At 44.1% G+C, this 21,456-nt stretch overlaps 1 protein-coding gene across 3 annotated transcripts in view; it reads right to left on the bottom strand.

Moving 5' to 3' along the window:
• Positions 1-21,456, bottom strand: part of LOC143925040 (uncharacterized) — a 48,495-nt gene that overhangs the window by 7,367 nt on the left and 19,672 nt on the right. Inside the window, exons 1-5 of one of the 3 annotated variants that reach the window (XM_077449620.1) lie at positions 18,045-18,107; positions 14,083-14,219; positions 13,470-13,817; positions 8,464-8,581; positions 3,126-3,199 (exon numbers count right to left, since the gene is read on the bottom strand). In XM_077449620.1, coding sequence (XP_077305746.1) covers positions 3,126-3,199; positions 8,464-8,581; positions 13,470-13,779 — 502 coding nt within the window. In that variant the 5' untranslated portion in view covers positions 13,780-13,817; positions 14,083-14,219; positions 18,045-18,107. Of the gene's footprint in view, positions 1-3,125; positions 3,200-8,463; positions 8,582-13,469; positions 13,818-14,082; positions 14,220-17,852; positions 17,992-18,044; positions 18,144-21,456 lie in introns of those variants that run through there. The other 2 variants (XM_077449621.1, XM_077449619.1) reach the window with 2 other exon arrangements.

Raw genomic sequence — 21,456 nt, 5'->3', positions numbered from 1 at the left:
CACTGATGAGGCTGCACTGATGGGCACTGATGAGGTAGCATGATGGGCACCACTGATGGGCACTGATGAGTCTGCACTGATGGGCACTGTTGAGGCTGCACTGATAAAACTGCATTGATGGGCACTGATGAGGATGCATTGATGGGCACTGGTGAGGCTGCACTGATGGACACTGTTGAGGCTGCACTGATAGGCACTGATAAAACTTAATTGATGGGCACTGATGGACACTGATAAGGTGGCACTAATGGGCACTGATAAGATGCACTGATGAGCACTTATAGGCTGCGCTGATAAGGCAACACCGAGGGGCACTGATAGGCAGCACTGATAGGTGGCACTAATATGATGCATTGATGGGCATTGATATTCTGCACTGTTGGGCACTGATATGCTGCACTGATGGACACTGATATGCTGCACTAATGGGGCTGCACTGATAATCAGTATAAATGTCCCCTGTAACAGCAAAGCCAGTTATCGCCTTTCCTTTTCCTGACTGCGCTGACGAAAGGATATGACATATGATAACCGATATTTGTTTACATTATGATAAGCTGTGATTGGAAAAGGCTGATCACATGGTAAAGAGCCTATGTCATCGGCTCTTTACCCTGAAGGGTGATGCACTACCAATCACTGTGCTGCATGCCCCCAGGGCGCACGAGTGGCGAGTTCTGAAGGACATCATATGACGTCAAATCAGAAGGATAAAGCCCCCACCCGGCCAAAGTGGAATATTAGAGAGTGTAATTTGGGTTGATTAGGGGTGACTGACATTACATTCAAGATGGCGGTGCCCAGCAGTAGTCAAATGCCACGTACACACAGCCTGAATTTGCGATGGAAAAAGTCCGATGGGAGCTTTTCATCGGATTTTCCGACTGTGTGTATGCCCATCTGTCTTTTTCTGTAGGCATTTCCGATGAACTTTAGATTGAGAGCCTGTTCATTTTTCAGTCGGAAATGCAGACGAAGTTTTGGACGGTGCAAAGTCTGGCTGTGTGTACGTGGCATTAGGGTTTTTGGATGTCTGCACACATTTTTTATAAGGTCTACAGATTCTACAGAAATGTTAAAACTTAGATAACATGCCTAACATGTATTAAATGTAGATACAACCTACTGCAAGATGTTAGTTGAACAACAAAAAATTATATATTTGAGAGGAATGCAAATAATGAACATTACACTGATATTTTTTGCATGGAATTGTCTTTTGTGTGAGTTTTACGAGCAATACTTCTGTCCCATTGGGCAAAAATAACTTTACTTCCTATCCTGTAGTCACAACAGTAAGTAAGAGGAAATCTCTCCAAAATAAGATATATTCCCTCTTAGCCCTTGTACACACGGTCGGAGAATCCGTCGGAATGTGTCCTATTGGACCGCGTTGTCGGATAATCCGACTGTGTGTGGTATGCATCGGACTGATTCCGTCGGAATATACCTGTCGGACCCAATTTTCCAACATGTTGGAAATATTTTCCAACCAACTGGTCCGATCGCACATACTCCGATCATGTGTAGAGAATTCAGATCGGACCAAGTGCCACGCATGCTCAGATCGAATTCCTACATCAAAGCTATTGGCTACTAGCCTGAACGTAGTCCCATCGTAACGAAATTACGTCATCACGTCGGATTTTCAGACAACTTGGTCCGACCGTGTGTATGCAACAGTTTCGGACACAATCCGTCGGACACAATCCGGATTTGGTTGGCAGAATGTCCGACCGTGTGTACAGGGGCTTAGACAGTTGTCACCAGAATAAGTGTCCACTCTGTTCCAGTGATAACTTAAAATGTTGGATATTTCCTCACTGTAAGTAAGAGAATGGTCTCCAGGCCACGCAGAGAGGACGGATCTTTCTATTGGGACACAGCCAGCAATTAAATACATGCCGGAGGTTCTGTTCTTCCACATTCTATCTAAAAACGAAATAAAAATCTGTTTACATTTTAAGACGTGTCGGAATGTTATCCTCCAATAGATTGTTATTTGTCTTCCCATTGTGGGCTGTGGCTTTCTCAAAATCTGTCAAGGTTTTAAAATATGACATTTTTGAGTTGTTCTGGTAAAACCAATAGTCTGTGTACTGTATGCTAAAACAACCTTTAAAATCTTAATTTGCCTTCTATGAAGTCTTCGACCAGAGAAACAGAGACTGAAGCCTGCAATAAAGTTGTGAGCAGCCATTACTACCATCAGCATCGTTCTGCAATTCTTCACCTCCTAACCAGGACCTGTCCTGACCAGTTGCAGCCTGCCCATTAGGGGTACAGTTGCGCCACCCCCCTAATCCATGCGCCCAGCCCCTAATCCACATGCAGAACAAAAGATTATAGCGCACACATACAAAAATGTCACTTAAATCCTACAAGGCTATGCATAATAAGCAAATATGGAAATCTGGTCGCACCATCTTTAATGTGATGCATAGTTAGGGTGTGCTGCCCATGTCTTTGTCTAATCTACATGCAGGGCATTGGACGCATGGATTACAATGGGGTTTATTTATTTATTTTTTTTAATAAGAAAAGGGTCTATTTACTTTTTTTGAAGCACATGATTAGAGCCTGAGGCTCTAATTGGCTTCAAAAAAGTCCTGAACCCACCCAGTTGTGTGACAATAACAAATTAATATTTGCTATTTTCTAATTGATTCTCCTCCCAGCCAATCAGAAAGCAGGTCCTGAGAGTCTTAGGACCCACTTCCTGTTCAGTCGTGAGGAGAAACAAGGACCTTGGAGCTTGGAAGAGTCAGAGAGCAGCTCAGCCAGCGGTCCTCTCCAGCCAGGACTCAGCTCCCTCTTCGAGGGCCAGCTCACCTGCAGCCACATCCAGCACCTCCCGCCTCGGACAGTGGAGGGAGGGAGAGGGCAGATGAAAGTGTCATCCTTGTAATCTGCCTCCTAAGGTAAGGAAGCCTCTGATCGCCGCATCCCCATCCTCCCATCTCCTGTGGGGAGGGGGCTGATCCCCCTTCTTCCCTTCCATCTTCCGTGTGGGGGGGGGGGGGGGTGGCATTGGTTGAGCACCAGCCACCACTGACCCAAAGTCCTGCTGGCAACTAGAAAATGGAAAGAAGGTTTCTTGCTAAGAGCTTGACACTTGTGATTACCTGTGATTCTGTGGGCATCTCTGATGAACGGTTCCAACTCTGAGTATCGTTCTTCTGTAACCAAACTCTCAGCACTGGGGCAATCAGAAGAGAGGAACAAGTTAGAAGGACTTCCTAACATTGCAGTAACGCTCACCTGACACATGTAATAACTGGGGCAAAAAAATTACATTTCAAGTTTATTTTCCTAGCCCGGATTACAGAATTTAAACTTGTTTGGTTGTTGTGATCAGCAGTTCAATAATCCCTCCTTTTCTTTTTCAGTTTTCATATGTCACATCCTGTCCAACCATTCCATAGTGTGGGGCCATAGAGTGAGCAAGCTTCCTATATGGAAGGTTCCACTACACATTCTATACCAGAAGTGAACTGGCAGCTAGTAAAGTGAACTAGCTAAACTCACTGAGAATTGTAACTCATGTGGATTGATTAGTTTACCCCTACTGGACATACCCATCTTGGCCAACAAACCTGACAATTCAAGGCTGTCGGCAAGCTTATGAGTTCTGAAACAGCTGTAGAAAATGTAGAAAATGTAGATACCTTGGCATCTGATGACTGACTGATCCTTTTTCTCAGTGACCCTCTATAATAATTCCTGGTTCCCCCTATCTTCAATCTATATAAGACTTGGCAATTGTGTTTGTGGCAGGGACAGGGCTGGATTAACGTAGGGGCTATTGGAGCTGCATCTCCAGGCCCCTACCTTATTATAGGCCCAGCCACCCAAAAAGGACATGGAAAGCAATGGGTCAATGGGAAGAGATCTCCCCTGACGGGCCCTGCATTCCACATGCACCGCCTGGGCATGGTGGTGGGATTGATAATGGGCAATTCATGAGCAGTCCTAACAGAAGCCTGGGGCACTCCAATGCAGGGCTCTTACAGTCTGGGGCTTCCATAGTGTTAGGCCTGCGCAGCTGCACTCTTTCAGCACATAGTGCATGCCAATGCCCTTACAGAAACTTGGCAAACCAAATGCCAGGCTTCCCTAGTGTTATGCCTGTGCAGCTGCGCACTTTTGAGTTTGGGCGCATGCCAGCACAGGCTCTTGGAAAGCAGAAGGGTGCCCAGTAAAAGGCCCACCAAAATCCTCAGCACCAAACACATGATTCTCTTAATCCGGCCCTGGGCGGGGATGATGTAAGACAACCTAGATCAGGGGTAGGCAACATTTCAGAGGTTGAGATCTACCTGGACAACATGGAGGAAATCAAAGATCCCCGGGGGTAGGGGGGGTGTCATCCTTTAAAAAATAAATAACTGTCAAGCGCCCAATAAAAAAACAGCATAGTGTCCTGTGGTCCCCCCCACATTTCCCGCACTCCCACTAGTGTCCTCCACTCCTCTTTATATCATTCCCCTCACAATAATGTCCCCTGCTCCCCCCACAGTACTCCCCCCCCCACAGTATGGACCTCTGCCCCCATACAATAGTGTTCTCTGCCTCCCCATAGCAGTGTCCTGCCCCGATTCAGCAGTGTCCTGCCCCGATTCACATCCCACCCCCCCCACTATAGTGTCCTCTGCCCCGCCTACCATTGCAATCACCTGTGCCCCCTCCCACAAAGCAGTGTCCTTTGTCCGCTTCACACACCCTCACTGTAGTGTTTTCTGCCCCCCTAAAGCAATATCCTTTGTCCCCGTCACACCTTCTCCGCACTGTAGTATCCTCTGCACCCCAACTAGCGCAGTGTCCTCTGTCCCCTTCACCCCCCCCCACTTTTGTGTCCTCTGCCCCCACCCCAAAGAAATGTTCTCTGTCCCCTTCACACCCTCCCCCCACTGTAGTATCCTCTACGACCCCCCCAATGCAGTGTCCTCTGTCCCCTTCACCCCCTGCCCACTTGTTTCCTCTGCCCCTCCCCAAAAAGCAATGTTTTGTCCCCTTCCCACCTCCCCCACTGTAATGTCCTTTGCGCCCTCCAATGCAGTGTCCTCTGCCCCCTTCATCCCCCCCCTCACTGTAGTGTCCTCTGCCCCCCCATGCAATGTCCTCTGCCCCCCAAAGTAATGTCCTTTGTCTTCCTCACACCCTCCCCCCACTGTGGTGTCCTCTGTCCCCTTCACTCCCTCCCCCTGTATACAGCTCAGCATCACTCTCATATTGTAAAGCGCTGCGCAAACTGTTGGCGCTATATAAATCCTGAATAATAATAATAATCACAGGACAGAGTATACAGCCCTAAGATCACAGGACAAAGTAAATAGCTCAGCATTACAGATACGTATATAGATCAGCATTACATATAGTATATAGATCATCACCACAGGTAGTATATAGATCAGCATCACTAGTATATAGATCAGCATCACAGATAGTATATAGATCAGCATCACAGCTAGTATACTCACTGACAGCAACCAGCACGCCCCACTCCCTGTGTGGGTGGCTCGGGGGAACGCTGACAGTAGCACATACCCCCCCACCCCCCGCACAGATGACTCGCGGCTTGGGTTGCCACCTTTTCTTCACGTTAAACCCAAACACTTTAGCGGCACACTGCAACTTTTTATAGTATAAACTATACACATATTTTGCTATTAAATAACAATTCTAATCATATGAAGTTAATAAAAAGAGTCCCCGTTTACATCCGAGTCCACAGAGTTCCCCTTTTACATCTGAATTCGCAGAGTTCCCTTTCACTGTAAGGGGAGACTCTGCAGACTCTGATGTAAGGGAGAACTCTGGGGACTCTGACATAAGGGATACTCTAGGAACCCGGATTTAAGAGGGAACACTGAGAACTCTGATGTGTGGAGAGGACTCTGATGTAACTGGGAAAACTGTGGCCAGGGAACTCTGATGTAAGGGGTGCTCTGAGAACCCTGAATTACTTTAGTGTACTCACTCAGAGGCAGGAGAGATAAGGAGAGAGACTTCAGTCACAGACAGGGATGGATGGTGAGCTCACTCACCTCTTGGCAGTCAGCACCTCTCATCCAGATGTATCTGGAAGTCATAGTCCAGTCTGAATAATGTGTCCGGGTTTCAGGCAGTGTGAAACCTGGATGCATGATTCCAAACCCGAACTGTCTGGGTGAATTTCCGGACAGGGGGCAACCCTACTCGCAGCACACTGACATACACACACCCCCCCTCGGGTGTCTCGTGGCACACTGACAGCAGCACCCCCCCCCCCCCCGCGGGTGCCTCCCGGCACACTGACAGCATATCCCCCCATGCAGGAGGTCTGGCAGTTACCAGGCTGTGGTGTCTCCTCCTCCTGTTCCTCCTCCAGGCAGCAGTGGCAGCCGAGGTGTCTGCTCCTCATACTTCCCCCGCTCTGTTCCTCTTCCTCCAAAGCACTGGGCATCCAATAGGATCACCTGGCGCTTTGGCCAATTGGGAAACGGGTCTCACTGACCTGCCTCCTGATTGGCAGGGAGGCACTGTGGTGTGAAAATAGCGAAAATTAATTCGCTATGGTCACAATTGGATGGGACCAGGGCGCACTCTCTGCACCCCGATCCCACACCCTTTTTTGAAGCCTATTAGAGCCTCTGGCTCTAATCAGGTGCTTAAAAAAACACCCCCTCCCATCCCCACCATAGGAGTCCATGCGTCCGGCATCCTGAAAGGGGCCGGGCGCATGCATAGGGAGGCGGTGGCAGGGATATGGGGGGGATAGCTTGAAGCAGATGAGCTACAGCAGCAGAAGACTACACCGGCTGCCACTCCTGTCAGCTAAGAACAGAAAATGGAGGCTACAATTTGCACAGGCTGACTAAACTTGGATAATAGAAGATTGGAAAAAACTTTGCCTGGTCTGATGAGTCTGGATTCCAGCTGCAACATTCAGATGGTCGGGTCAGAATTTGGGGTAAATAACATGAAAGCATGGATCCATCCTGCCTTGTATCAACGGTTCAGGCCGGTGGAGGTGGTGTAATGGTGTGGGGGATATTTTCTTGGCACACTTTGGGCTCCTTAGTACCAATTGAGCATTGTTTAAACACCATGCTCTACCTGAGTATTGTTGCTGACCATGTCCATCCCTTTATGATTACAGTGTCCCCATCCTTCCAGCAGGATAATGCCCCATGTCACAAAGCTCCAATCATCTCACCACTGGACAATGAGGTCCCTGTCCTCCAATGTCCTCCACACTCACCACATCTCATCCAATAGAGCACCTTTGGAATGTGGTGGAATGGGAAATTCTGCAGCAACTGCGTGATGCTATCATGTCACAATGGAGCAAAATCCCTGAGGATTGTTTCCAACATGTTTACAACACCATAAATCTATGCCATGAAGAACTAAAGAGGCGTTCTGCCTGTGGGAAACAAATGACAAATACTGTAGCTGCTGACTTTTAATATAAGGACACTTGCCTGTCCAGGGAGCCTGCAATGTCGGCACCCCAAGCCAGATCCATGCATCGGCTTCAGGTCCAGGTTCCGGCATTGCTAGTAAGGGAAACTAGAAGTGAAGCCTTCACAGCTGTTTTCCTACTGCGCATGCGTGAGTCACGCCTCGCTTTCTGAATGGTCCCGTCATCTTCTGGGACACACACAGACCCCAGAAGGCAGCGTAGGGGGGGGGGGGGGGGGGCACGATCCTATCGTGGAAATGACTACCTCGCTGCGGCAGTGCTAAACAGGGAGAAGACAGATTACCCCGTGGGAATGAGGCAAATCAAGCCAAAAAAAGAAAACGTTCAATATGGTTTTAGCTTGCTGCTATAAAGCAGATGGTGGAAACATGGAAATGTGGGTGGGACTCCGAACTTTAAGGCAGTTCTGAAGGCAAAAGGGGGGCAATCCCGATACAAGGAAGGTGTACCTAATAAACTGGCTAGTGAGTGTATTTCTTCAATAGATACTAGATTATATCTAATAAGATACAAGAGATACTGGAAAAGAGAGGTTTAATCTATTGGCATCCATCAAAAAAAAAAAAAAAAAAATCAGATATGGATACAGACAGGGGAGTACTGGTATTGAATGTAGGGAGGAATTAGCCTCTTCGACCAGTACTGATAATGATATGTTGGGCTGCTGGCACTGAGTGGAGATACCTTACTTTACTCTACACCAGGGATATGCAATTAGCAGACCTCCAGCTGTTGCAAAACTACAAGTCCCACCATGCCTCTGCCTCTTTGGGTGTCATGCTTGTGGCTGTCAGAGTCTTGCTATGCCTCATGGGACTTGTAGTTCTGCAACAGCTGGAGGTCCGCTAATCGCATATCCCTGGCCTACACCTACATTTGACCATGTCCACCAATCGATTAAGTAACAAGGCACCGTTTGCATGTGCACACTCTTTAATCTACAGTGTTTAGGTGTGAATGCTGAGTCCTTTGCATACCATGGAAGCTGCAATTACCTGTAAACAAAAATTGGAATAATCACTTCCTTATTCTGATACACGAAAGCGAGAACGGCATTTAAATCCTCTCTAAAGCTCCGATTCCATTCCACCCTATCCCGACCTCGAAGGTGACCTATAATCGAGAAATAGAAACATCTGTCAAACTTGCCTAACTAAAATGCCAAACTGTGCTAGAGAACTTTGGAGTATTCTTCTTTGCTCAACAGTTAAAGAATATGTAAACCCAACATTTCATATTCCTGATATGAGCCTGCTGTACCATGTACTTGTATGAGAAAGTATCCTGTTCTTTGTGTGAAATCCCTTGTGATCCTGCCAGTCCCTATGCGTTCCCTATTAAAAACTGACCACGCCAGGCATGAGAGCACAGCATGGTCAGTTCTCTAGCTGTGCTTAGACTTGTGCTGACACGCCTTCCCCCTTGCACAGCCATTCACTGGGAAGATCAGTGTGCTGCGGCTTCTCCTCCCCTAGCTCTCTGAGCTTCTGAGTGTTAATTTTCATAGACAAATATATTTTTGTTAGGGTTTTCATCAGCTGTTTTCCAAAATAAAATGCGAATCAAGTCATTTGATGGAGACGATGACGAAAATCAATTCAAATGAACGGAAACAGAACGTAAATGTGAGGGAGGGACATTATTTTTTTTTACTTTTTGTTCTTTATTTTGACACTGTCCCTTGAAAAAAAACAATGGGTAACTTTTATTCTTATTACAAAGAATCTAAACATCCCTTGTAATAGAAAAAAAGCACGACAGGTCCTCTTAAATATGAGATTTGGGGTTAAAAAGACCTCAGATCTCATACACTAAAATAGAATAAAAAATGTAATTTGTAAAAAAAAAAAAAAAAAAACATTTCTCCATTTCTCCTAAGAGCATTGGGCAGAATGACGTCGCTTCCGCCAGTCAATGCTATGGTGCTGAGTGGGGGCCATCTTCCCCTCACTTGGCTCTGGGCTGTTCACGTGAGAGGGCGCCTCTAGCAGCGGGTCCGGTAAGCGGCGGAGACCCCCGGAACACGGCGGGAGAGGGGGTCCCTTTCCCGCTCCGATAAAAGTGATCTTGCGGTGAATCCGCCGCAGAGACCACTTTTACCTGAAAACAGGCCCACTGAAGAAGAGGATACCGGGATTATGGTAGCTAACTGTTGCCATAACAAGGATGTTCCTCTTCAAAGAGCCGACGTATAAGGATGGCGAGCGGGTTGCAAGTGGTTAAACATGTATTGCACTACCGCATAAGAATAAGTAGGGGGCATCTACTAAGCTGCTGAAAGAAAAAAATAACAAAATGTCTTTTCTAAATTTATTTTTTTCTCGATATTTAATGTTGGTAATATATTTAGGCAACATGTATACATTACAGCCAATTGAGTTTACAGGTTTTTTTTTTTATATATATATATATTTTAAAGTTGCACTTCTGCTTGTCAAAAATAAATATAGTTGTTTTTTTATGAAACCTGGTTTTATTTATAAAGACGTTATATCTCACAATCTGCTAAATCTGTGACTGTAGTTCATGTTCAAACCTTAATAGCATCAATAATATGTTTGATTTTTACTCCAGGAGGATATAATGAGTTTGGCAATACTGGAGAAATGCTTAAAGAGGAAGTAAACCCCGGATTTTTTTTCTTTTTCTTTTAAAGCGGAGGTCCACCCTAAAGTGGACCTTCCGCTCATTGGAGCCCTCCCCCCCTCCGGCGCCACAATTGGCACCTTTCAGGGGGGAAGGGGGTGCAGGTACCTGTACAGTACAGGTATCTGCACCCACTTACGGCGTAGATTCTGCAGAAGCCACGCCCATTTCCGAAGATCCCCCGCTGCCTGCTGGGAAACACACGGATCCCAGAGACAGCGGGGACCATCCTTACTGCACAGCGCGACTCGCGCATGCGCAGTAGGGAACCGGGAAATGAAGCCGAAAGGCTCCACTTCCTGATTCCCATACCCAAGATGGCGGCGGCAGCACCCAAGAGATCGGCTTCGGGTGCCGACATCGCGGGCGCGCTGGGCGGGTAAGTGCCATTATTTTAAAAGTCAGCAGCTGCAGTATTTGTAGCTGCTGGCTTTAAAAAAAAAAAAAAATGGCGGACTCCCACTTTAATATTATCAAGCAACAATGTATATAGATGCCTTCCATATTAAATTGTTATTATTATGAGTGTTGGAAATATCTTTTTTGCTTTTCTAAAATATATCTTCTTCCTGAAATCGGCCACACCATCTTTACTACTAATTTCTTGTTCCTGTGTGGACGTAATTTCCACCCTTCCTATCTTTCCCTGTCTAAATCTCGCGCATGCGTGATCGCTGCTTGCTCGCATGGAAGTCGGTGTGCTGCTCTGGTTCACCCCACCTGTGTGACGTCTTATACAGTCACAAGGGGAGAACCAGGAAGCTGAAGAGCACACTATGGCGAGGCTTCCTGTATGTGCCGTTTTCAGTATAAGGAAATACCCCGGCATGCTGTGGCTATAGAAACAGCCCACATAGCGTGCCGTTAAAGAACATACGGACCGCGCATTCGCCGGTGATGTCAATAAAGATTGCAGGACAGATTATGAAGACACTGTACCAGTAAGTTAAAGCGTTTACTTATCTCTCTCCAAGGCCCTAAGCCCCATGTCTTTCTGCTGCTCCAATCTTCTGTTATCAGCATGATAACTTCTGACAAGTTCTCCGACACATGAGATAAAAGCAGCTGGAAATTTGTGTTGGGGAGGGAACTTAGAAATAGATTAGCAGAGAGCTTGTCTATTCACATTACAGCTTTGCAAGTTTCTTCCTGCCTACCAAAGACACTTCCTGTCCGTGTCTACCTCCACTCATGCCCTATGCGTTGCGTCAGTCACATGACTTCATCCTTCTGTGAATGCGATGTAACCTGTAGGGCAGGGGTCTCCAGACTGTGGCCAGAGGGCCAGATGGGGCCCTTTGTTAGCCTTTATGCGGCCCTTGGGGCACTATTCCTCCCACTGATATGAGGCACTATTTCTCCCACTGACACCAACAATGGAGCACTATTTCTTCCACCAATGCCAGTGATGGGATACTATACCTCTTACTAATAGGGACACTACTCCTATTGACCACCAACCCTAAGGCCATATTTATTCTCACTCATGTGTGTAATTTTCTGACCCTGCTGGCCACAATCCAGCCCCCCTCAAGTCCGAAGGACAATAAACTGGCCTTTTGTTTGAAAAGTTTGGAGACCCCTGCTGTAGGGCATGAGTGGAGGTAGACACGGACCGGAAGTGATGTAATAGGAAGTCTGGTATTAGGTTTCTACATGGTTTTAAAGCACTTTATCTTCTCTTGCTGTGCAAGTGTTATTTTAATAATAAATTGGCTGGTTTTACAAACTTACTACACTATGGGAGCTCTCTATCTATGCTTCTTCTAACATGAGCAAGGTATAATGGCCACATGGCGACGGTCACCAAAAGATGAAGTCATGTGACTGTGACGTAATGCATAGGAGGAGATCGGAGGTAGACGCAGACAGGTGATATAATAGGAAGTCCGGTATTTGTTTTTTTTTTCTCATTTTACTGTGTTTCTCCTTTTATCTGTTTCTTCTCCTTTATCATTTCAACTAAAGTTGGATAGTGCTCTTGCTATGGGTGTGGGCCATTTACAAATTTCTTGAAGCCCGGCCGAAAAACTCCCAGAGATGGCATCATCCCTTCCTGCCTTGTTACTAGGACATTGCGACCACAGGAGCGAGCAAAAATGCATCAGGGTGTGTGGTTTGGTGGAGACATACAGGCTGAGGTTGCTCTTTATCATGCATTGACCAGGTCTGATCAGGAGTAGTGGCGTTCTTTTCCTCTTTACAACAGCTGGAAGTGTCTTAGCAATGCCATCTCTGGGAGTATTCCAGTCAGGCTTTGGGAGGTACATAAATGGCCTACACCTGTAGAAAGGGCATTATTCAACTTTCATTAAAGATGCAGTTTGCACCCTTTACCTGCATAGGAAGTTTTTTTTTGTAAAGGGGAATTAACCCTATAAAAGTATGGGATTTGGTGTGTTAAGCATTTTGGAGCTTCAAGCTTCAAACTACAATATGCTATAAATGGGGGCTAATGGGTGTATTAAAAAAAATCAGCTCTTAGTCCTTTGAAATTCCTTATACATTCTGTGCAAACACCAGCAAAATCAAACGCTACTAGGCTATTTTCTCTTCAGGTTGGATGTTCTTCATTCATAAGAATAGAGTTGATCATGTATATACTGCATTATGGCCACTATATGGAGCTTATGATCTCAGGAAAAAGGTGCTTATTTACTATGATCCTCATCTCTATCTAGTGGCCATACTGCACTTTTTTTCAGATTTATGTGATTCTTATGAATGAAGAACATCTGACTTAAAGAGAAAATAGCCCAGTAGCTTTCCACTTTTTTTTTTTTGGAATTAGCACGGAGTATGTGTACACACAGTTTTACAGGACAAATGACTAAGAATTTTTTATAAATACACCTCTAATGCCCTGTACACACGGTCGGACATTCTGACCAAAGAATCATTTTTTTTCCGACGGATTTTGTCCGAAACTTGTGTTGCATACACATGGTCGCACAAAGTTGTCGGAAAATCCGATCGTTCTGAACGAGGTGACGTCAAACACGTACATCGGGACTATAAACGGGCCAGTAGCCAATAGCTTTTGTCTCTTCGTTTATTCTGAGCATGTGTGGCATTATGTCTGTCGGAATTGTCTACACACGATCGGAATTTATGTGATCGGATTTTGTTGTCGGAAAATTTTAGATCCTGCCCTCAAACTTTGTGCATTGGAAAATGGATGGAAAAAGTCTGATGGAGTCCACACACAGATCAGGTTTTCCAACAACATGATCCGATCGCACATTTTCCATCAGAAAATCCAACCGTGTGTACAGGGCATAAGAGTTTGCAGACTGTTTTTTTTTCATTTTTTTTTTTTTACATTAAGCCATAGTCGCCCTTCAAAGTCACTTACAGAACTGAGCTGTGATCTCCTCCAGCTCTTCCTTGCTCATTTTGACCACTCCTCGATTATCAGTGATGACAATTTTATCTGACAGATCAAAATCTTTTCTCTCCATTGTGATGGGTTGATTGGATTTTCCAGCTCCGGCCACATTCTCCAGATCTCCGCCTTGGACCACGCACACACATGTGTTAATAAGGGAGGACTTGCCATGTCCCGGCATTCCAAACAGCTGTAGGCACACCCGCTCACACCCGTCACCTGGAATATAGGTGCAGAGCTTCTTCAGGATGTCACGGTCAGTGGTACGGTCCTGCATGGTTCCTGGACCCACACAGACAGAGGAGATCCAGAAAGCTGAATGTGAGAAGAAATATCACAGTACAAAATAAAACTTGCATAGAAAATCTAGAACACCTTTGTGAAAACCTGATTCCAGGGTAGTCATGTAAGTAAAGCCACCACTTTACTGCCCATGACATGGATGATGCTAAAAGTATGGCCCTTCTGTTACAGGGTTCTTACATAGAAATTGTTCTTTAGAGCTTAAAGGGGTTGTAAAGGTTTGTTTTTTATTTTCTAAATAGGTTCCTTTAAGCTAGTGCATTGTTGGTTCACCTACCTTTTCCTTAGATTTCCCTTGTAAATGTTTTTTTTCTTTGTTTTCTTTGTCTGAATTTCTCACTTTCTGTTCCTCCTCAGTGTTCAATAAGCTGTTCTGGCTGACTAAACACCGCTTAGATGATGGTGTGAAGTTTACTGAGGAGAAACAGGAAGTGAGAAATTCAGACAAAGAAAAAAAACATTTAGAAGGGAAATCAAAGGAAAAGGTAAGTGAACCAACAATGCACTAGCTTAAAGGAACCTATTTAGAAAATAAAAAATGAAACTTTACAACCCCTTTAACTTCAGCAAAAAAAATGATTCAATTTTGAATAGGGAATATTTTTATTGTTATTATAGTCCCTATTGGGTATTGTCTATAGAGAAAGTGATAAAAAAAAATCTCTCCAAAGAAATCATAGACAAAAAAGCAAAAGCACGATAAAGAGAGGAAAGGTTTGGAACTTTTGACAATGTTTTATTGCTGTCCAAGTAACAACCGTTCTCTCCTCATTTTTTTTTTACAGATGTCACAGGAAGTGAGGGAAAATCTCCCCAGTTGGGTCATAGACAGGAATAAATAAAAACCTGGGAGAATATTTAACCGCTTGCCGACCGCCCCACGTATATGTACTGTGGAGCGACAGCTCCTACAGGCAGAATCATGTACAGGTACATGATTCTGCACTTCCAGGTCTGTGGCGTGCGCGCATGCCACCGGCGACCCACTCCCACTGTGATTAGACACAGCGGGAGCCAATCAGCGGGTCCAGCGGACCTGATGTCCACTGAGACCCGCCGATTGTTCCCACAGAGGCAAAAATGGCGGATAGCCAAGCCTGATCGCCGTTCTGTGACATGGAAAGACAGAGATCCTGTGTTTCTACTAAGCAGGAACACGAATCTCTGTAGTTTTCCACAGTACAAGCACCTCCCGCACACAGTTAGCAAGCATCTCCTAGGGACACATTTAACCCTTTGGTCGTCCCTGATGTTAACCCCTTCCCAGCCAGTGTCATTAGTACAGTGACAGTGTATACTTTTTAGCACTGATCACTGTATTGGTGTCACTGGTCCCCAAAAAAGTGTCAAAAGTGTCACTTGGTGTCCAATTTGTCCGCTGCAATGTCGCAGTCCTGCAATAAGTCGCTAATCGCTGCCGTTACTACTGAAAAACATGAATAAATAAAAATGCCATAAAAATATCCCATAGTTTGTAGACACTATAACTCTTGCGCAAACCAAGCAATATATGCTCATTGGGATTTTTTTTACCAAAAACACACAGCAGAATGCAGAACAATATTGACCTAAATTGATGAAGACTTTTTTTTTTACATTATTTTATTGGGCGTGTTTTATAGCGGAAAGTAAAAAATTGTGTTTTTTTTTCAAAATTGAAATTGCCTTATTTTTTGTTTATAGCTCAAAAAATAAAAACCACAGAGGTGATCAAATACCACCAAAATAAAGCTCTATTTGTGGGAAAAAAGGGCATACATTTTATTTGTGTACAGCAGAATTGTCACTTAAAGTAACACAGTGCCATATCTCAAAAAAGGGCCTGGTCAGGAAGGGGGTAAGCCTTCCAGAGCTGAAGTGGTTAATTCTTTCTGACTCTATCCAAAACTAACAACAATAAAAAAAAATTACAGATGGCTTTTTGACAGATGTTCCTTAATGGAGGTCTCCCATAAAAAACACTCAGAAGTATTTTAACCTATTGATATACATTTAGGCAGGCCATACATTATGCACGTTTTCTTTCCTTCAAACACAGGTTGCAATTGCATCAACACAGTCATTGTTGATGGGGGAATCCCTCCCGCAGCACTATTGTGTTCTGCCAGCAGGGAGTGCTGTGAGTCTTCCCCACCGACAGAATACAATGATGATTTGCTGGCTGCTATAACTGAAAAAACCCAGCAGGGGCAGTTGTTGGAAACCTCTTGTTGGTGAGAAATAGTTATATTTCCATTGCAGTAATTCCTGGGAACAGCCTTGAGTAAGAGGGTGCTGGAGCACCAATCAACTGGTTAAAGCGGTAGTAAACCGCTGCAATAAAAAAAAAAGAAACCTTAACCCTGCAAAATAATAGCATAATGTGCTAGTATGAATCGCATATTAGCACATTATGAAATACTTAACTTCAAACAAAGCCCTCCAGCAGAGCCTGTCACAGCTGAGAGGGCTTCCATCTTCCCTCGGTCTTTCTTCCATGCACGCAGGAGCCCTCAGTTATGGCACGGTGCTCTGAAGGTCCGGCTTGGTATGCCGGACCTTCAGAGCGCATGTGCTGGTGACGGGTCACCAGGTACATCCAGAGTGAATATCTCCTAAACGGTGCATGTTTAGGAGATATTTAGTTTGCCTACAGGTAAACCTTATTATAGGCTTAGCTGTAGGTAAAAATCACAAAGTGGACTTTACTACTGATATTGACAGAGGAAAGTATATGCCACCAGCAAACCATGGATCCTTATTCATTCCAGGTATTTATTAAAGCGATCACATCACAGTTTGGGGTCATGTAGGAAAACATCATCATATGCTTGATTAAGGGAACCCTCACAACCCCAGAATGTGGTATAAGCACTAGTTACACTGTGACGTGAGTGCTTTAATTAATCCCTGGATTCTATGATAATGATCCATGGTGCTCTGGCAACATATATTTTCCTCTTGTTGGTGAGGCAGGTCAGAGGTATGGGCCAGAATGGTCTAAGCTGTCAGAAAGGCTATGGTAACTCCGAAAAAGGCTGTTTACAACTGTGGTGAGCAGGAAAGCATCTCTGAAATCAGAATACCAAATCTTGTAATGCATGGTCTACCATAGCAGAAGACATTGGGTTCCGATCCTCTCAGCCAAAAAAAAATGAAACCTGAGGCTGCTGTGGGCACAGAAACATCAAAACTGGACAGCTGAATATTGGAGAAATGTAGTCTGGTCTGATGAATCCTGATTTCTACTGAGGCACACAGATGGTAGGCCAGTGAACCTTTCTGAAACTGCCAGAACATCTTTGAGATGTGGTAGAATGGGAGATTTGCAGTGTGAATTTGCAGGTGCAAGTATTAAGAAATATCATGTAATTGTGGACCGGAATCCCAAAGGAATGTTTGTGGAATGAGGAATTCATACATGAAGAATTCATGGTATCCATGTCAACATGAACCTGAATCTCAAAGGCATATTTGTAAAAAGTGAAATCCATACCATGGAGAATCCATAGAACGCATGCCAACATGGCCTGAATCTCATAGGAATGCTTGTGGAATGCGATATCCATACCATGCAGAATCCATAGAGCGCATGCCAACTTGGACCTGAATCTCAAAGGAATACTTGTGGAATGTGATATCTATACCACGGACAATCTATAGAACGCATGTCAACATGGACCAGAATCTCAAAACAATGCTTGTGGAATGTGAAATTCATAACACAAAGAATCCATGGAACCCATGTCAACATGGACCAGAATCTCAAAAGAATGTTTGTGGAATGTAGAATTTAAGAGCTACCAAAGTCATTTCTTAGACTGGAATGTAGAATTTAAAGAGCAAAGAGAAGCCCAAACCAATATTTGAACTAGTTTAGAATTAGTTCCTAAAAAAATGCCCAGTGATTGAAAATCTGAGATATTCCACTGTGAAGTGTTCCCACTGGTCTCTGTTCTAGAGGAGCTTTCACTCTTCTGTTCCCATTACATAACTTTTTGTCAATAGTAATTGTAGTAATCTGTATAGTAAAAACAATTATATGTATGTATAAAAGGCAAAAAGTACCACTTTTTTTTCCTTGGACAGTCCACGTAAAGTTGATCACCAGCTATACCCTTCTCTGTTAAAAGTAGTATTGCAGCGATTCCTGTGAGATTAGTTAGAGCTCCCTCTTTTTTTTCTTTTTATTGAGTGTTAAGCCCACCTGTGCAATAACAGACAAATAATAATGCACCCTTATATTAGTATGTTCCTTACCAGTAGATCCAGTGATTTAGTGCGCAGAAATTTCCAAGACTGACACAACACTGACAACAGCAGTAAAGGAAGCAAAGGAAATCACACCCACAATTACTGAAAGGAATTTGCATGAGAGAGAATGAATTGCCAAAGTCCTTGAGAATCACCTCATAATGATATGACACTGTATATTTTTTCCTCCTAAGCACTGGCTGTAGCTATAAAATTATAGGTCACGTATCCCAAATCACTTGGATAAAGTTCAATGGCATTCTCACAGTGTACGCAGTGGTAGGGTCTACATATTAATCAGAGATAAATGTATTTATACTGACAGATGAAAAATAAATACTGTATCAAATGATTGTGCATGCTCCAAAAAAATATGCTTAATACAAGTAATGTCGGGGCACATACGCGTCGCGATGCAGGACAGCAGCTCTTCATAACAGCTCCGCCGATCCAGGAGGAATTAAGCCGATTCGCAGGGCCTTAACATCACTAATCTGCCCCAAAAGTTCCATCACCCCTGCAGGACACCACCGTGCATGCCTGAGAATCACAGATCGCGTGGTCGCCGGTCTCAGCGCTCTCCTTCCAGCGTTTTACTTCGCTCCAGGGTGAAAGGCAAGATGTCTCAAAATGGCGCTCAGCCCTCTCTACATGTATCTCAGCATGTCTCCCCACCTGTAGCAGCAGTTACCTCGCGGGGGAAACCTCATCCATGCAAGTACGTGAATCCCTCTCACAGCTTACAAAAGCTGATTTGGATGCAAGTTTAACCATCATGTATGACAAGCTGGCTTTTAAATTTCACTCAGAACTTAGAGCTTCTACCAGCACACTACAACAGGAGATAGCTTCCCTGGGAGGGCACACTGACATGCTGGAGGCAAAACATGATGAACTCTCCATAGCTCATAATGATTTGAGAAAAGATTTTGAGCTGTTAGCAGAAAACCATTCCTATCTCCAAACACAAGTTGAAGATTTGGACAACAGGAACAGAAGGAACAATTTGAGAATTCGCAATGTCCCAGAATCTGTAACAGATTTGTTTTCTGCTGTATGCAAACTGTTCCAATCTCTGTTACCTGACACCCCATCACAGTCCTTCACATGTAACAGGATTCACAGGGCTCTGTGTCCCAAGCCTCCCACAGATAAACCACCCCGTGACATCATGATGAAGTCCGCCAGACTAAGTCCGTCGGATGGTCCGCTACGTGTGTACGCGGAATTAGATGCACTTCTTCCCCCGATTTGGTATAAATAATGAGTTTCAAAGCTACATGGTTTCAAAGCTCTTTATCATGATCCACACACTCGAATAATATAAACATTAAAGGATATACAAAAGGTTCAAAAGAATTTAAACTGAGTCTATATGCAGATGATGTCCTCTTGTTCCTTACTGAACCCTTGATCTCTCTGCCCTGTCTAATCCAGATCTTAGACACTTTTCATGACCTATCAGGATTGAGCATAAACTTATCTAAATGCTCAGCTCTCCCTATTAATTGTCCTCCAAATCTAACAGCCATACTAAAAGAAAAATGTCCTTTCCAATGGTGCACAGACTCATTTAGATATTTAGGCATTCATATAACCTCATCATATAATTCCCTTTATCACTCCAACTACCCAAAACTAATACAAAACAGTAGAAACCTACTTAATTTATAGTCATCGTATCATATCACATTTATGGGAAGTATAGTTGCATCTAAGATGGTTATATTGCCGAAACTCTTTTTCTTCTTCAGAGCTCTTCCTCCTTTACTGATTCCTAAAAATACTATAGACTCTCTGCAGAGAGAGATAAATAAGTTTATATGGAACTATAGAAAATCCAGATTCGGATACTCAATGATGTTTAGACCTCCCGCTTGGGGGGGGGGGGGGCTGGGCATCCCGAACTTATGGATATATTACCTTTCAGCGAGGTACACCCAACTCGCCCAATGGTATGCAACTTCTTTCCATATACCCTGGTTAATGTTTGAGGAACAATCTGTTTTGCCTTACCACCTACAAGGCCTTTTATGGTCTAAATCAATTAAAACTCAAAGGATTGGCCATTTTAATAAAGTGGTAGATCAAACTCTTTTATTATGGCATAGAAAAAAAAAATTCAACATCTCATCAGACATTCCCCCTCTTGCCTCTTTCTTGGGGGACCCTCTGTTCCCCTCTTTCAATCGTCACACAAATAAATTTACAGATTCTGAATTCACAAATTCTAATAATATAAAACATTTTTACCCAAAAAATTTCTTCCTAAAGCCCCGTACACACGAGAGAACTTATGTCCGACAGATTTCCAAAGGAGTTCTGCCGGAGTTCTGCCGGAGTTCCGACAGAGTTCTGACGGACTTTTCAACTGAGCGGACTTGGCCACACACAATCACACCAAACTCAGACGGATTCGAACGTGATGACGTACGACTGGACTCGAATAAGGAAGTTCATAGCCAGTAGCCAATAGCTGCCCTAGCGTCGGTTTTAGTCCGTCGGAATAGCATACACACGAGCAAATTTTTCGGAGGGACCGGGTCCGGCGGAGTTGAAGCAAAAAATTTGAAGCATGTTCCATTTTCTAAAGTCCGTCAGACTTTTGCGAATCAAAAGTCCGTTGCAGCCCACACACGATCGAAAAGTCTGACGGAATCATTCCGTCAGACTTTGGATGTCGAAAAGTCCGCTCGTGTGTACGGGGCTTTACTCTTCAAACACCCTTCACGGTATTTGAACAAATTTGTATCTCTTCACCCCGTGACAGGGGACTAATATCCAGAATTTACAAAAACCTCAACGAACATAACAAAACACTTCAAATGTATCAATGGGAGTCTGATTTGAATGAGTCCTTTGATTTAGAACAGTGGGATGTAATTTTCAATAATCTTCGTAAATGCACTAAAACAGCTTCCATCAGAGAATCTGCAATAAAGCTACACTATAGATGGTATCTCACCCCAGATAGAATAAACTCATTCTATCCATCAATTTCTCCCTTGTGCTTTAGAGGTTGCCAGGCTCAGGGCTCTATTACACACACCTTTTGGGATTGCACACAGATTACTACTACCTGGCAACTTGCTCAAAGTAAAATAGAACAAATTACAGGAAAGAAAATTGTGCTGACACCCAAATTGTGTCTCCTGTTCTTCCCAATCCCAGATATTCCAGTAGCACAAGCCAGACTTATCCATTCCCTATTTAGTGCTATACACTGGGCTATAGCCTATAGCCTATAATTGGCGCTCTCCTACGGTACCATGGTCCCAAATCATGAACCACATGCTTTCTATAAAGCTTTCAGAACACATCCATCATAAGATATCTGACACTATGATCATTTATGAAAAAAAATGGAAACCTTGGGAACTCTCTTTGCTGATGCCATGATTTACCGCATGATTTTGAA

This window comes from Lithobates pipiens, unplaced genomic scaffold (genome assembly GCF_037356315.1).
Source record: "Lithobates pipiens isolate NorthernLeopardFrog02 unplaced genomic scaffold, aLitPip1_a1.2 Scaffold_22, whole genome shotgun sequence".
NCBI lineage: Eukaryota > Metazoa > Chordata > Amphibia > Anura > Ranidae > Lithobates > Lithobates pipiens.
Note: the sequence above shows the minus strand (reverse complement) of the source record. Positions and strands in the feature narration are given on the sequence as shown.